This window comes from Monodon monoceros, unplaced genomic scaffold, assembly GCF_005190385.1.
Source record: "Monodon monoceros isolate NGI ecotype Baffin Bay Population unplaced genomic scaffold, NGI_Narwhal_1 Super_Scaffold_21, whole genome shotgun sequence".
In the NCBI taxonomy this organism is placed as follows: domain Eukaryota; kingdom Metazoa; phylum Chordata; class Mammalia; order Artiodactyla; family Monodontidae; genus Monodon; species Monodon monoceros.
Window position 1 is genome coordinate 78773953 of NW_021703778.1, and position 15923 is coordinate 78789875.

The window sequence follows — 15923 nt, forward strand, 5'->3', positions numbered from 1 at the left end:
AGCATGTAGTCAACACATACAGGGAGAGCTCCCTCAGTGGGCCAGCTGTGGTTATTCCTTGGGCGTGGAGGCATTAATATTAGCATGTGGGGCAGAAGTAGAACAGATAAGGGCTCACGTGGATGCTTGAGGCAGTGACGGGTGGAAACACAGGGCGTCAGGAAAGGGGTTGATGGTGGTAGGTAGTTAAGGCCAGATTGCAGAGGACATTGACTGATAGGCTGAGGAGTTTGTCCTTTTTCCTTATGGGTCAGTGATTCTCAAACTTTGCCCTCAAGGAATACTGCCATTTCAGGAGCTGGGCTGGGGATGGTACTGTGAACGGTCTTTTCCTGATTTACAGGAAAAAAAATAATAGAATTTCCCAATCTAAGTCTTTCTTGCATACGTTTTTCTAAAACTTTGGTTGCTGCTATGTCGTCTTAATATAAGTAGATTCCAAAGTGAATGAACAGGTAGCAAATAGATATTAACTAAGGAGGTCAGCAGCCACTGACCCTCCACAGCTTTTGTTTAGTGGACATGTGTTGAATTCTTAAAAATGCTCTCTGCTGGTTGTTCTGTTCCTTGTTTGTATGTTAGAATTAAACATGTCAGTATATCCAGAATGTTCCACAAATAGCTGCATATGATGTCTTGAGGCCCTGCCACCTGAACAGGTCTTAAGAAGCACCCTCCGGGCAACAGGGAGATACTGACATATATAGAGGAAGGCCTGTAACCTGATCTGGAGGAATAACATAACCTAGAGGAATAAAATAACCTGGCAGTGTGTACAGGATGGAGGGAGGGAGGAGGAGAAGATGGAAGTGATTAGGAGGCTGTTGCAGGAATCCTCCGGCCTTATGTCCCGGATGGGCTTGGCTGAAAGCTCTTTGGGTACAGAATGGGTCCCCTGAGACTGTGGAAATGGGTCCGGTGCTGTGGGCGAGGCTGGCAGAGACTGGGACTCTTCCTCCCAGGACAGAGTGGGAGCCATGCTGCCGGCAGAGCCTGGGCGTGTCTGTACTGGGCTGGGGGGCTTTGAATGAAACCTCAGCCATAAGTGCTCTCTTTGCTGTCTTTCTGAAAGGGATAGTCAGCTTGGTTGCATTTCACACTGTCTCTCACGGGGGTAAGAGGGGTTTTTGTTTTGGTCCACATAAAAGTGTGCTTAAGAGGCTGGGAAACGCGGAGAACACTATTGATTGTAACAGATGGATTTGGTTAGCTGTTGCTGAACTAAAGGAGACTTGACTGATAACCTGTAAAAAAAAGCCCATATAGGGTGATATAATGCCACAATTCGTATAGCCCTAGGGTTTTAAAAATACTTTATGGGAAACCCAAATGAAGAAGAGTTGCTGATAATCCTTGGTTTATAAAAGCACTTTCATGTAAGTTACTCCAAGAGGTGGAAAAGGTAGGAAACAGTGAAGAAGTCAGGGTCTCAGGAGAGGTGATTTGCCCCAAGGCACAAAGCAGATGGTAGAGGTAGAACACAAACCAGAATTTCGGCAAATGTTACTTGTTAAGAACCTACTAGGTGCATTGTATATCCTTCTCTAATACTATGATCCCCAAAGGGGGTATCATTAACCCCTACTTTCTGGCTGAAGAAATGGGCTGAGAGGTAACCGAGCAGAGGCAGTAATTGAGATGTGGAACCTAAGCTGACTCCAGGTTTGGAGGGCTTGGCCTTTGCACCGTGCCAGGCTGCCCCCCAGCATCTAACAGCTTCTCCAGGACTTATCCTCTGGCTTGCACTGCCTCAAAACAGCAAGCTCATCATTAGAAACATGGACGTGTGATGGAATTAGGAATTTATTGGGAAGGAAGCTGGCATTTACCTTCTTTGGTGCCCGACTGGTGAGCAGTCAGGCCATGGTGAGGTTTTACTTGTCTGGGCTTCACCTTCTTTGCCTACCACAACTGGTCATGTGGTTAAAGGCAGCTTACTGCTGCCTTTTTGTGGACTCAAGTCCAGCTTGGAGGGCTGTTTCCCTTCCCAGCGTGGGGCCTGCACGGGGAACATTGGGGTCTGGGACCTGGGGACCACAGGAAGGGCTGAGCACTGAGTGGGCTGGTCACCAGGACCCTTGGATTCTTGTCCTTGTTCTGATATGGTCTCAGAGGTACCCTGGCCACATTCCTTCTCCTTTTAGCCTTCATTTTCCTCATCTGTAAAACGGCAAATTGCACTTGGTAATCTTCCAAGATATCTTCAAGCTTTGACCTGTGTGAATGTGTTGGCAGATATCAAGCAGCTTAGGTAAATGGAGACAGTAACCACTTTTGAGAGCTTTTTATGCCCAAGATGCTGTGCTGAGGGCTTTACAGACATTATATTTCATTTAAGTTTCATAACCCCACAAGGTATAGTAGTATTCTCCATTCTCCAGTTGAGAAAACTGAAGCCTACAGAGCTTAAAACATTTGCCAAAGGATTCATAGCTAGTGAGTGGTGACCTTGGGCCAAAGTTTACTCTCAACCACATGCCATATCCTGAGTCCCTCTTTGGGAACACAGAGGATGTACCTAATCCAGCCTGACTGGGGCAGGCTGAAGTGGAGGGGAGCAAGATGAGACAGCTAAGCCGAGTTCAGAAGGACCAGTCAGAATCAACCCATAAAGAAATGTATCCCAGGCAAAAGGCCCAGCGTGAACAAGGCACGGAAGCACCAAGAACGTGACACACTCTGGACCCCAATCCCTCAGTCCCCTTTTAACCTGATTCCTCCATTCTAAAACGTTCCTTGCTGAGGGAAGTAGGGGGTCTTTGTACTAGAATCTGGATCTAGTCTGCACACTGGCTATCTTTTGTGGTACTTAGCAAACCCAGGTCCAAGAACCCCATGCCTGTTCTTTATGCAGTGGAGGTGGAGGTGAGCCTACCTAGATGTGAGGCTAATTGATGTTGGGGAGGCTCCTAGAGTGCGTGGTGAAAGGTGCCCTGTAAATCTCGGACACTGAAGAATTCTGCCACATTCATCACAGTGTTTAATGTCCTGATTGATCTCCAGGGTAGTCCATTTCATTTGCTTGTTTCAGGATGAATAGGCAGCCTGCTCCCCTATGCTATATAGCCTGGGGCTCTGCGTAAAATTATGCCAGCCCTGTCTCTTTGGTAGCTTGCAATAAATTTAGCAGCAAATGTTCCATCATTTTCTTTGGATAATTAAATTAACTATTCACCAGGAGACAATACTAAACTTCTCAGTGCTGGAGCAAAAAAAAAAAAAAAAAATTCCAGAGTAGATATGAATTCATCACTCAGTTTATGCCATGGAAATGTATGTTTTTGGCTTGTACTGGAAAAGGGAGAGGAAAGCAGATAAGGTGGCTCCTGTCTGGGGAACAACAGTGCTGTAACTTGGGGTGACTCCAGGGCATTATTTACAGGGGAACCAGTGGGGATACAGTGCCTGAGCTGGCTACTGGGGCTGGGGGGTGGGGCACACGTCCTCTCAGCACCCATCTACCACCCTCTCCCCACATCAGACTATCAGTGGCAGCAAATGAAATAGCTGAGCATCTCCTGGGCAGCCTTCCCCAGAAGTGCTGAACGTGGGTAGGCAGTGAAACACCCCAGGCATCCATTATTAATAAGGATGGTTTCTGTTTGTGTCTCCCTTGAAACATTCTCAAAGGGCTTTCCCTTCCATTATGTCATTAGCTATCCCAGCAACCCTCACGGGGATGGGGGCGGAGGGGACGAGAGTTATTATTCCTGCTGTACAGGGTGAGGAAGCAGGTCCAAGGATTCGCTTGGAGCCATGTAGCAAACCAGAAACAGAGCTGGGCTGAGAATCCAGGGCTTTGGCACACCCTGTACGCACCACAGCATCTGAGATGGAGGGTGGAGGTGGAGTGATCCAGACTTCTCTCCTGCCCTGAGATGTCCTTTCAAAACCTGCTGTTAACTCCCAGAGTTGTTGGGTATCCTTGTTAAGCAACTCTGTGCAAGTGCCCTATTGACTTGTTAGTAAGATACTTGGTTTTTAAGAAGGCTTCCTTGGACCTCATCTTATCTGAGGCTCTCCCCAGCTCACAGAGTGTATGGCCCCACCTTTAGTCTCTTTAGAGATGAGAAAATTACACCAGAGAGGAATGGAGGCAGCACCAGTCAGGAGCTTGGAGTCAGAAAGGTGTTCCTGAGCTGAGAGTCACTGATGGAATAAACACCCACCACGCCAAAGAGAATTCCTGGCCACCAGCCTCTAATTGTCCAGGGTCTGTGAAAAACCCCAGTCTGTGTGACTTGATGTGAAAAACCAAGGTTTGGTCTGGAGGACTTGCCCAGGGCTGACTGGAGAGGGGCCAGTTGTGTCATTCAGGGAAGGTCTTACAGCTCCCCAGTCCTGGGTGGACTTAGAGCCAGGCCTGCAGGTCTCTGGCCAAGCTGCCTTGGGGGCTGGCCACCAGTACTGGTGGCTCTCAGCCTTGCCTTCGCTGCCAGGTTTGGCAGGTCAGGGTGGCACCCTGGCCACAGGATTGGCTCCTCTCCAGCTTCGTGGCAGGGCGGAGCCAGGAGGCTGGCCCTGTGGGAGGAGCCACAGGGCTCTGCAGAGAGGGTGGGGGGTCCCTCCAGCCTGAGGGGCCACGTAGGCTGATTTCTCTCTCTGGCTCTCCTGACGACACCTGGTTTATTTCCCCACAGTTCGTTTCACCATATCCAGCATGGCATCTAACCTAGACAGACCTGGGTTTGAATCCTGCCAGTAGTTTAGCTGTATGCCCTTGGGCAAGTCATTTAATTAATCATTCTGTGTCTGTTTTCTCCTCTGTAAAGCAAGGAAAACAGCACCCAGTTTGCAAGGCTGTGATCAAAACCCATCACAGACCCAAAGAGCACCCATCACAACAGGAAATGAATAAATGGGAGCCATTACTGTTATCACCCTCTTGTTGGCTTATAGGAGACAGCAGCTGTTACCAGACCCTCCTGTCTCCTGGGAGATTACCAGAGTGGGCTCTCTGAATGGGCTGACGAGCAAGGGGAGCTATTTCCCAGAGCTGCAAACCTCCCAGGGAGTGCTCAGGCTCCATCTCCACCGGTCCCCAGCTGCCCGCCAGCCATAACTCTGGGCTGTGGCACCCGGGGGAACCGTGAAAGCCAAAGCTTTTACTCTCCACCTCCTGCACTTCAGGCTGTGAGAGACTGCCCTGCGCCTGTCCTCAGGTGAGTGGCTTCCTCTGTCTGTGTGCACCCTCTAACTCGGTGACTGTAGACTCTGTTCTCAGAGAGGTGGGACCACCTCTCGGCATCTCTGTCCCCAGTCTTCATCTGCTTGTGCGGCAGTTCTAACACTGCTACTGCCTGTTCAAGCAGGAAGGCAACAGTGAATGCTCAGGCAGAATTTCACCTCACAGCAATTTGTAAATACCCTGAGAAACCAGCTTTTAAAAGTGGAGGTCTTCTAGGTGGGGAAACTGAGGCAGAGAGCAGGGGCCACTTGCCTAACATCTTACCCCATTGCTTTCCTCCCTGTCCTGTGGTTTTCTCTGCAGTAGAAGTCCACAGCAGAGGCGGTGCCAGCTAGGAGCTGGGTTTCAGCTCTGGCACAGGACAGGCTCATTTACCTGTTTGGGTAGCCAGCACTAGCCCATGAGATGGGGTGATGGGAAGTCAGCAAAGAAGGCATCACAGCTTAGCAAGTTGGGCCTGGCCGAGGAGGGTAGCTGTTTCTAGTCCAGCAGATGCAGACCGCTAATAACAGACCCTGCTGACTCCTGCCCTAGAGATTATAAATCAGGTAATGCCCTCCAGCCCATCATGTGACAAAACCTAAGAGTGACCACTTTACTTCCAAAGGCTCTAAAACTTGGGAGTCCTAGCACCTAGCACACTGCCAGGCAGATTTGGGCTCCAGTTTCAGTGCCTCTCTTATTAGTGTTTGACCTCAGAGAAGTTTCTTAAACCTCTCAGCCTTGGGTGCTACACCTGTAAAATGGGCCGTGTTACCACCTCACAGGGTCATCAGAAGGTTACAGGAGCCCAAGTGTGTAGAGGCCTTACAGAGTGCTCAGTAATGGAAGCTGTAACTATGCTGCTGGTGACTGGAATGCCTCAGATTACACCCCAAAACAGCTTGGTTGGACACTGCCCCCTTTAATATCTTTTTTGACAGGTGCTGATCTCCCCACAAATCATGAAGGTGTTCTTTGTCTGCATGTGGTAATTTCCCTCCTTTTTTTCCAATTCAGCCGTCTTTCCTGAGTGACTCCGTGCCCAAGCCTGTGGCCTTACGCGGGCTCTAGGGTTTTAGTGGGACTCGGGCCTGATCCCTGATCTTGAGGACCAAGGGGACGCAGATGCTGACCAAGCCAGGGGATCACTGACTGCACTGTCAGGGTGAGTCCAAGGGGCCACAGGAGCTGGGAGGACACCCTGACCTACTAGTGAGACACATGAGTAGTGAGAACAACCTGCACACACACGGAGGGGAGAAAGAGCAGGTTGGGAGGGGCGGCCAGGGGGCAGGCAAGTGAGCTCATTTAGGAGTTGTGACCCCACCAAGAAACTCAGTTGAGGCAATGGGAGCCCTTGAAATGAAAAAAATTACCTTCCCTTTTTCTTCTGGACATAGAAAATGAAACATAGTGGTCATAAAAATCCCTTGGAGGCTTTTCAGCAAGGGAGACAGTGACCAGGCTCAGCAGCCCGGGTGGGGACACACTGATTGGAGGCGGGTGGAGCCAGAGCTGGGCCTGGGCCTTAGCAAGGCTGTGATGATGGGGTCTGGGGCAGGTGACTTGGAGTGCAGAATGGCCAGCGTTCCTTGACTGCTTGTGGGGGATGAGAAGGGAGCCAACATTCATTCACGTTCATGGCTGGGTGGATGGTGGTGCCCTGGCTGGGAACCCGGGAGGAGGCGCAGGCTGCGGGCAAGATATCATGCTCAGCTTTGGACCTGCTAAGTTCAAGATCCCTGAGGGATGGAGCCCTGGGTCAGTGAGCTGCGTCTGGGAGTTGTCAGCAAGGAACACAGTATTCTGAGCTCCATTTTGGTGGGGAGATGAGGGAAGGGAAGGTACTAGTTGACAGTCACACAGGCAGGCAGTGTGAGCGCTTTCCTCCCGGGGTCCAGGGCTCCTTCCACTCTATAACGGCCTCGGGGACACCAGAGAGGGGTTGGGGCTCCCTGGGTTGGTTTTCAAGGCCAACTCGAACCCAAACAAGCTATGCTGGGGTCCTCACTTGGACTAGCAACCAAAGGAACACCTCTGCCAACTGGAAGTCTCAGTGCAGGTGGTTTTTATTATTAAAGCCAAGATTGGAAAATGGCTGTCCCCCCACCCCCCTGACCCTCCCACCCACCTTCAGATCCATCCCTTTATGTCCTGTGAAGGTGAAAACTAGATTTGTCTTGAAAAGACTCAGAAATGCTCATGCCTAAATGAGAGAATGAGGACAAATGAAATAGGCTCAGATGGTGGTCTGTGTGTGATTGTGTTGGCTCCACCCAGGATTCCTGGAAAAGACGGCTTGGGGTTGGGGCTGGATAGCCCCTGCTCACAGTGCTGTTCCCGGGGGTCCGGGGTGGGCATCAGGAACAAAGGCAACGGAAGAGGCTGAGCTGGCCCCCGCACTCTGCCCTGCTGAAGCTGGGCCACAGGCTGGTTTTTGTAAAAGTGGTTTAAAAAAACCCCAGCCACGAGCACCACCCTCCCCTGAGCAGGGTGAGAGGAGGCGCCAGCTCTGGGCTTTGAGGTCTGAGGCGTGCGGCCTCCTGGCCTGGCGTCACCTCCCTGGAGGCAGGCAGCACCCTGAGGGAGGCCAGGAGGGCTCCTGGGCCCCTTGTGTGGCCCCGGTAGCCTCCAGGGCCCTGGGAGAGCGTGAGACGGCTGGCTGCCCTGCTCCCTCCCAGCCTGCCCGGAGGCTCTAGGCTTCAGGGACCCTGTGCAACTTTTGCTCTTTGGATTCCAAAGATCTGAACTTCTCCTCCAGCACAGGTGCAGCAGGCTGGAAATGGATGACAGGCTTGATCTGAAAGACAGTGAAGCCCTCCTGGTTCTTCTGGTTGAACAGACTTACCCTGTGCTCCAGCTCAGGGCTGGTTTGGGCCAAGCCCGCTGTGCTGGGCCGGGCAAGGGAGGCTGGGTCCAAGGCCCTCCGGGATGGGCAGGGGTCCTCTGACAGGGAGGACAACAGTTCCTGGACTGTGGCCTCTGCCGTCTCCTGCTGAGGTGGTGGCGGCAGTGGTGGCAGTGGCAGGGGGGAGGGGCTAGGCTCAGAGGACGGCTCCTCGCGGGCGGTGCTGCAGTCCATGGAGGAGCCCAGCGTCTGGCTGCTGTCACTCTGTGCCTGGGTGACGGAGCCGTGAGTGGAGCGGGAGGCGCTCTCAGAGGTGGCGCTGGCGCAGGTACCATCGCTGCCAAGCTTCAGGGGCACATCGACAGAAAAGAGGTCAGAGGAGATGGGCTGGTGGATGTCTATGGCCGCCGTGGTGACCACGCACACAGCTGGCTCTGGGGCACCGCTGTCTGCAAGGAAGGAGGGGATGTGGGTCACACTCCGCCCTTGCCACACCTCTGCGTGCCCTGATGGGGGCGGGTCTAGGAATGGGGCTGGACGGTGGGCAGTGAGTGTGAATGGGCTTTGCTGGGAGAGGTCTTGGTAGGCGGTCCAGTTGTCCAATATTCACTGACCGCCCTGAGGGAGGATTATGCCTCCCCATCTTGCTGAGCTCAAGTGCGGACACGTGACGTGACTTGGCCAATCATCTGTGAGAACTGACCAGTGGCATTTCCCAGAGAAGCTATGTAAACCAGACGTGCTTTGCTCTGGCAGTCAACACTGTTCTGGAAGGGGTGACAGGTGTTCTGCCTGCTGGGTGCTAGAGTAAAGATGACAGCCTGGGCACAGAGCCCCTGGCCAGTGTGCCATGGGCCTTTGTTGATTTATTTAAACCACACAGATGTGGGGTTATTGCCACTGTGGCATAACCTAGCCCATCCTAACTCAGAAAGCATGGTGTGCCACGACAAGGAATTTGAATTTCATGGTCAGAGGGGGTCAGAGTTTTAAATGGGTCCAGTGTGATAGTGACATGACCAGAGCTGTGCCTTCAGAAGACTGATTAATCTCTATATGATGCATTGTAGGGGGAGGGTGGAGGACACCTCAAAATGTCTTTTCTCTAAGTGAGAAGTATCAAGGGGCTGAATCATAGTGGGTGTAGTGTGGTCAAGGTTTCTCTCTAAAGTGGTGGGGAGACTGTACTGGGAGATGGTGGTCTTTGAGATCAGCAGGTTAGATAAGGCTTTGGAAGAGGAGACAGAAGAGGGAGTCTAGCCTTACAACGGAGTTTACCAGGATTTAAGGGCTGTGAAACCCAAACTACAAGATTCAAGACATTGGCTAAGGAGAAACAAGACGTTGAAGGACTGAGTATTATTTTTAAACTGAACCTTTTCCATAAGTGAAGACCACTAGGTCCCCTAAGACTTTCTGAAGTGCAAGAATGAAACATAAATCAAGCAAGGACATGCCCAATGCCTGTGGCTTCTCGAGCCCAATTACGCTGCTATCTCACCCCCATCATGCTCATCCTGAAAGGTTCTCAGGTTGGGAGGCGCTGAGGTCACTTAGACGTCTAGATTCCAGCCCCCTTCCATTCCAGGGTCGCCCACGCAGCTCTCTTTGGCGATCCCAGAGCATTCCCACCCCGGCATCCACAGCTCTAGCGCTAGAGTTTGCTGGGAGCCTTGAACCCTGCCTGCAGTTATGGTTCACAGGTGCTGGGAGATGGACAGCCAGGTCGAGTTGTCCCTAGCCTGGATGTTAGGGGTTGCCAGGGTTACCTCTGGCACAGGGCCACACAGAAGTTCTGGTACATGCAGAACAGCCGCCGACACACACTTACCACTGCTGGGGCCATTGTAGTACTGGCTGATGTAGCTGTTCATGTCATCTTTCACTGCAGCTTCTATGGAGGTGGGGACAGAGAAGGGTGAGTGTGATGGTAAGCCAGAGAGTCCAAGAGGCAGGGGCTGTGGCCGGCTCTCGCTCCTCCCCCAGTATTCCTGCCCCTGCCCCCCCATTACCACGAGGGGAGGCAGGCACTTGTCTCCCACAAGCTCTCTGACGCTTTGATCCTCCGTGGGGGACTGCATGTCTCATCTGCCCCAGGGCTGGGCTGGACTGGGTATCAGGGAGCATCTCCAGCTTGCTGTGTGGTATGTACAGGCCCTTTCCTTCTCTGTCCTCAGTTTCCCCCTCTCTGAGATAAGGGGTGTGGAAATAGTTCCTCAGGGCCTTCCCTGCCTGGATGTCCTGAGTCTCTGAATCCATCTGAGGTTCTCAGGGTCACCGGGAATGCTGTCCTCAGTGCAAAAGCCTCAAAGCCCCATTTGCAGCCACACACAGCCAGGTGCTGATCATCAGCGACAGCCCCCTCGGTCTTCCACGCTGTACAGGAAAGGACATGGGCGCTGGGCATGCCCACCCCCTACACTGTTCCCAGCACATGGTAAGTGCTCACTAAACAGTTATTGAATGAATAACAAATGAGAAGGTGTAAAGCTGTCCAGGTCAAGAGAGATGGTAGGGGAACAGGGTCTCAAAGAAATGTTGGTTCATTTTCCTGAAGGGGTGGGGAAGGAATGGAGAGAGGAGAGGTGAGAACTTCACAGAGAGGCCTGCCCATAGGAGGAAAAGCAGATGACAGGAGACCCCAAAAGCCATCCTAAGGAGCTTAGCTTTGCCTCAAGTACAGTGAGGAGCCACCGGAAAGTGTGAACATGGTCAGGTGTGAGTCACTCCCAAGGTTGTGGAGAGAGTGGCTGGGAAGGTGTCAGACTTTAAGACAGGAGAACAGAGACCACAGTGCCCGGGTGAGGAAGACAGGCCCTGAGGGAGGCTGGGTGGTGCCTGATGGGGCAGAAGGGAAGGACTGGGGTCCACACCCCAAGAAGCCATGGTCTGCAGGTGATTGGGCCTGATGCTTTCTGTGGCCACCTTCCTGGGCACACCTGAGATGGCTGCAGAAGCCAGTCTGCCCTGACACTGGGAGACTAGGTGGCAGCACACACAGCAACCTGGCTCTTAAAAGCTTTTTTGGCCTCTTTTGATCGTTAAATGCCTGTGGTCATTTCATTTTTTTTTTAAATGAAAAAAGGTGTGTTTTTCACTAATGTCTGAGCTGAGGGAGGGGCCCCAGGCTGGCTCCAGGCCCTGCTTCAGGATCAACCAGCAACACTCCCTCAGAATCAGACAGCAACACTCTTCTCCATGGTCCTTCATAATTTATGTTGTAAATGCTGTCTAGCCCTGCAGGCCACCCTGGGTAGTGGGAGGTGGGAGGTTCTGGTCTCTTATCATCTTGGTTTTATCCTGAGGCCATGGCAGCAGGCACCTGTGATGGGGCTGTAGAGGGCCATGTGACATGGGCAGGACAATGAACTCAGCTAAAGTATCCACAGACCCATGAATCCCAAAGGGGCCACTCTCAGGGGGTGGCCTGGAGTGAATGAGAAAAACCCAGAGCCTGGGCTCTTGCGCCCACCATGGGAACCTGGGCACGCCACAGCCCCTCTCTGGGCCTCAGTTTCTTTATCTGTACCACGAGGGGGCCAGCGGGGCTCTTAGAGATTGCAACAGCCGGCTCCCAACCCCTCTGCTAGCCCTGAAGTTCCAAGAGGTGGAGTCAGAGCAGAGTGGGAAGGGACCAGAGGCATCTGAGCTGTGTCCCGAACCCCCAGTGCAGGAATCACCTCAACATCTGCCTGACGGGGGGCTCTCCCCACCAGGGCCTGTGCACCTCAGGGAAGGGGACTCCTACCTCTTTGGTGAGCAGCTCTAATAATCAGGGTCATATCACTGATGAACATAGATGCAAAAATCCTCAACAAAATACTAGCAAACAGAATCCAACAGCACATTAAACGGATCATACACCATGATCAAGTGGGGTTTATTCCAGAAATGCAAGGATTCTTCAATATACGCAAATCAATCAACATGATACACCATATTAACAAACTGAAGGAGGAAAAGCATATGATCATCTCAATAGATGCAGAGAAAGCTTTTGACAAAATTCAACACCCATTTATGATAAAAACCCTGCAGAAAGTAGGCATAGAGGGAACTTTCCTCAACATAATAAAGGCCATATATGACAAACCCAGCCACAGCCAACATCGTCCTCAATGGTGAAAAACTGAAAGCATTTCCACCAAGATCAGGAACAAGACAAGGTTGCCCACTCTCACCACTCTTATTCAACATAGTTTTGGAAGTTTTAGCCACAGCAATCAGAGAAGAAAAGGAAATAAAAGGAATCCAAATCGAAAAGAAGTAAAGCTGTCACTGTTTGCAGATGACATGATACTATACATAGAGAATCCTAAAGATGCTACCAGAAAACTGCTAGAGCTAATCAATGAATTTGGTAAAGTAGCAGGATACAAAATTAATGCACAGAAATCTCTGGCATTCCTATACACTAATGATGAAACTTCTGAAAGTGAAATCAAGAAAACACTCCCATTTACCATTGCAACAAAAAGAATAAAATATCTAGGAATAAACCTACCTAAGGAGACAAAAGATCTGTATGCAGAAAATTATAAGACACTGATGAAAGAAATTAAAGACAATACAAATAGATGGAGAGACATACCATGTTCTTGGATTGGAAGAATCAACAAGTAGTAGATTGCTACTACTCAAAGCAATCTACAGATTCAATGCAATCCCTATCAAACTACCACTGGCATTTTTCACAGAACTAGAACAAAAAATTTAACAATTTGTATGGAAACACAAAAGACCCCGAATAGCCAAAGCAATCTTGAGAACGAAAAACGGAGCAAGAGGAATCAGGCTCCCTGACTTCAGACTATACTACAAAGCTACAGTAATCAAGACAGTATGGTCCTGGCACTAAAACAGAAAGATCAATGGAACAGGATAGAAAGCCCAGAGATAAACCCACGCACATGTGGTCACCTTATCTTTGATAAAGGTGGCAGGAATGTACAGTGGAGAAAGGACAGCCTCTTCAATAAGTGGTACTGGGAAAACTGGACAGGTAAAAGTATGAAATTAGATCACTCCCTAACACCATACACAAAAATGAGCTCAAAATGGATTAAAGACCTAAATATAAGGCCAGAAACTATCAAACTCTTAGAGGAAAACATAGGCAGAACACTCTATGACAGAAATCACAGTAAGATCCTTTTTGACCCACCTCCTAGAGAAATGGAAATAAAAACAAAAATAAACAAATGGGACCTAATGAAACTTAAAAGCTTTTGCACAGCAAAGGAAACCATAATCAAGACCAAAAGACTACCCTCAGAATGGGAGAAAATATTTGCAAATGAAGCAACTGACAAAGGATTAATCTCCAAAATATATAAACAGCTCATGCAGCTCAGTATTAAAAAAACAAACAACCCAATCAAAAATGGGCAGAAGACCTAAATAGATATTTCTCCAAAGAAGACATACAGATGGCCAACAAACACATGAAAGAATGCTCAAACATCACTAATTATTAGAGAAATGCAAATCAAAACTACAATGAGGTATCACCTCACACAGGTTAGAATGGGCATCATCAGAAAATCTACAAACAACAAATGCTGGAGAGGGTGTGGAGAAAAGGGAACCCTCTTGCACTGTTGGTGGGAATGTAAATTGATACAGCCACTATGGAGAACAGTATGGAGGTTCCTTAAAAACTAAAAATAGAATTACCATATGACCCAGCAATCCCACTACTGGGCATATACACAGAGAAAACCATAATTCAAAAAGACACATGCACCCCAACGTTCACTGCAGCACTATTTACAATAGCCAGGTCATGGAAGCAACCTAAATGCCCATCAACAGACGAACAGATAAAGAAGAAGTGGTACATATATAAAATGGAATATTACTCAGCCATATAAAGGAAAGAAATTGGGTCAATTGTAGAGATGTGGATGGACTTAGAGACTGTCATACAGTGTGAAGTAAGTCAGAAAGAGAAAAACAAATATCGTATATTAATGCATACATGCGGAATCCAAAAAAATGGTACAGATGAACCAGTCTGCAAGGCAGAAATAGAGACACAGATGTACAGAACAAATGTATGGACACCAAGTGGGGGAAAGCAGGGAGAGAGGGTGGTGGTGGGATGAACTGGGAGATTGGGATTGACACATATACACTAATATGTATAAAATAGATAACTAATAAGAACCTGCTGTATAAAAATTAAAATCAGAGTCAAAAAAAAAAAAAAAGACTTGAATGTAAAACCTGAAACCATAAAACTCCTAGAAGAAAATATAGGCAGTAGGTAAACTCCTTGACATTGGTCTTGGCAATGCGTTTTTGGATTTGACACTAAAAGCAAAAACAAAAGCAAAAATAACTGGGACTATACCAAATTAAAAAGTTTCTGCACAGGAAAGGAAACCATCAACAAAATGAAAGGCAACTTACCGAATGGGAGAAAATATTCGCAAATCATATCTGATAAGAGTTAATATCCAATATATATAAAGAACTCATACAACTCAATAGCAGAAAATCCAATTAAAAAATGAATCTGAATAGACATATTCCCAAAGAAGACATACAATAAGGCAAAGGTACATGAAAAGGTGCTCAACTTTACTAATCATCAGGGAAATGTAAATCAGAACCACAGAGAGATATCACCTCACACTTGTAGAATGGCTATTATCAAAACGACAAGAGATAACAAGTGTTGGAGAGAAGATAGATAAAAGGGAACCCAAGTACACTGTTAGTGGGAATCTACATTGGTGTAGCCACTGTGGAAAACAGTATGGAGGCTCCTCAAAAAACTAAGAACTACCATATGATCCAGCAATTCTACTCCTTGGTATATATCTGAAGAAAACAAAAACACTAATTTGAAAAGATACATGCACCCCAATGTACATAGCAGCATTATTTATAATAGCCAAGATATGGAAACAACCTAAGTGTCCATCAATAGATGAATGGGTAAAGAAGATGTGATATATACATATACATACATACATACACATATACATACAATGGAATGTTATTCATCCGTAAAAAAGAATGAAATCTTGCCATTTGCAACAACCTGTATGGACCAGAGGGCATTATGCTTAAGTGAAATAAGTCAGACAAAGACAAGGTACGATCTCACTTTTATGTGGAATCTAAAAACAAAACAGGAGGACCTTCAAGATGGCGGAGGAGTAAGACGTGGAGATCACCTTCCTCCCCACAAATACATCAAAAGTACATCTACATGTGGAACAACTCCTACAGAATACCTACTGAATTCTGGCAGAAGACCTCAGACTTCCCAAAAGGCAAGATACTCCCCATGTACCTGAGTAGGGCAAAAGGAAAAACAGTGACAAAAGAATAGGGATGGGACCTGCACCTCGGCGAGGGAGCTGTAAAGGAGGAAAAGTTTCCACGCATTAGGAAGCCCCTTCACTGGTGGAAATGGGGGGTAGGCAGGGGGAAGCTTCAGAGCCACAGAGGAGAGCACAGCAAGAGAGGTGCAGAGGGCAAAGCAGAGAGATTCCTGCACAGAGGATTGCTGCCGCCCAGCACTCACCAGGCTGAGAGGCTTGTCTGCTCACTCGCCGGGGTGGGTGAGGGCTGGGAGCTGAGGCTTAGGCTTCAGATGTCAGATCCCAGGGAATGGACTGGGGTTGGCTGCATGAACACAGCCTGAAGGGGGCTAGTGCGCCACAGCTAGCCCGGAGGGAGTCTGGGAAAAAGTCTGGAACTCCCTAAGAGTCAAGAGACCATTGTTTTGGGGTGTTCGAGGAGAGGAGATTCAGAGCACCGCCTAAATGAGCTTGAGAGATGGTCACGAGCCACGGCTATCAGTGTGGACACCAGAGGCGGGCATGAAACGCTAAGGCTGCTGCTGTAGCCACCAAGAATCCTGTGTGCAAGCACAGGTCACTATCCACA

At 49.0% G+C, this 15923-nt stretch overlaps 1 protein-coding gene across 2 annotated transcripts in view; it reads right to left on the reverse strand.

The window, feature by feature from the left end:
• Nucleotides 1-6050: 6050 nt before the first annotated feature.
• Nucleotides 6051-15923, reverse strand: part of TMEM266 (transmembrane protein 266) — a 79683-nt gene continuing 69810 nt past the window's right edge. Inside the window, exons 7-8 of one of the 2 annotated variants that reach the window (XM_029236798.1) lie at nt 9850-9912; nt 6051-8467 (exon numbers count right to left, since the gene is read on the reverse strand). In XM_029236798.1, the coding sequence (XP_029092631.1) occupies nt 7866-8467; nt 9850-9912 (665 nt within the window). In that variant the 3' untranslated portion in view covers nt 6051-7865. The remainder of the gene's footprint in view (nt 8468-9849; nt 9913-15923) is intronic. The other variant, XM_029236797.1, reaches the window with a different exon arrangement.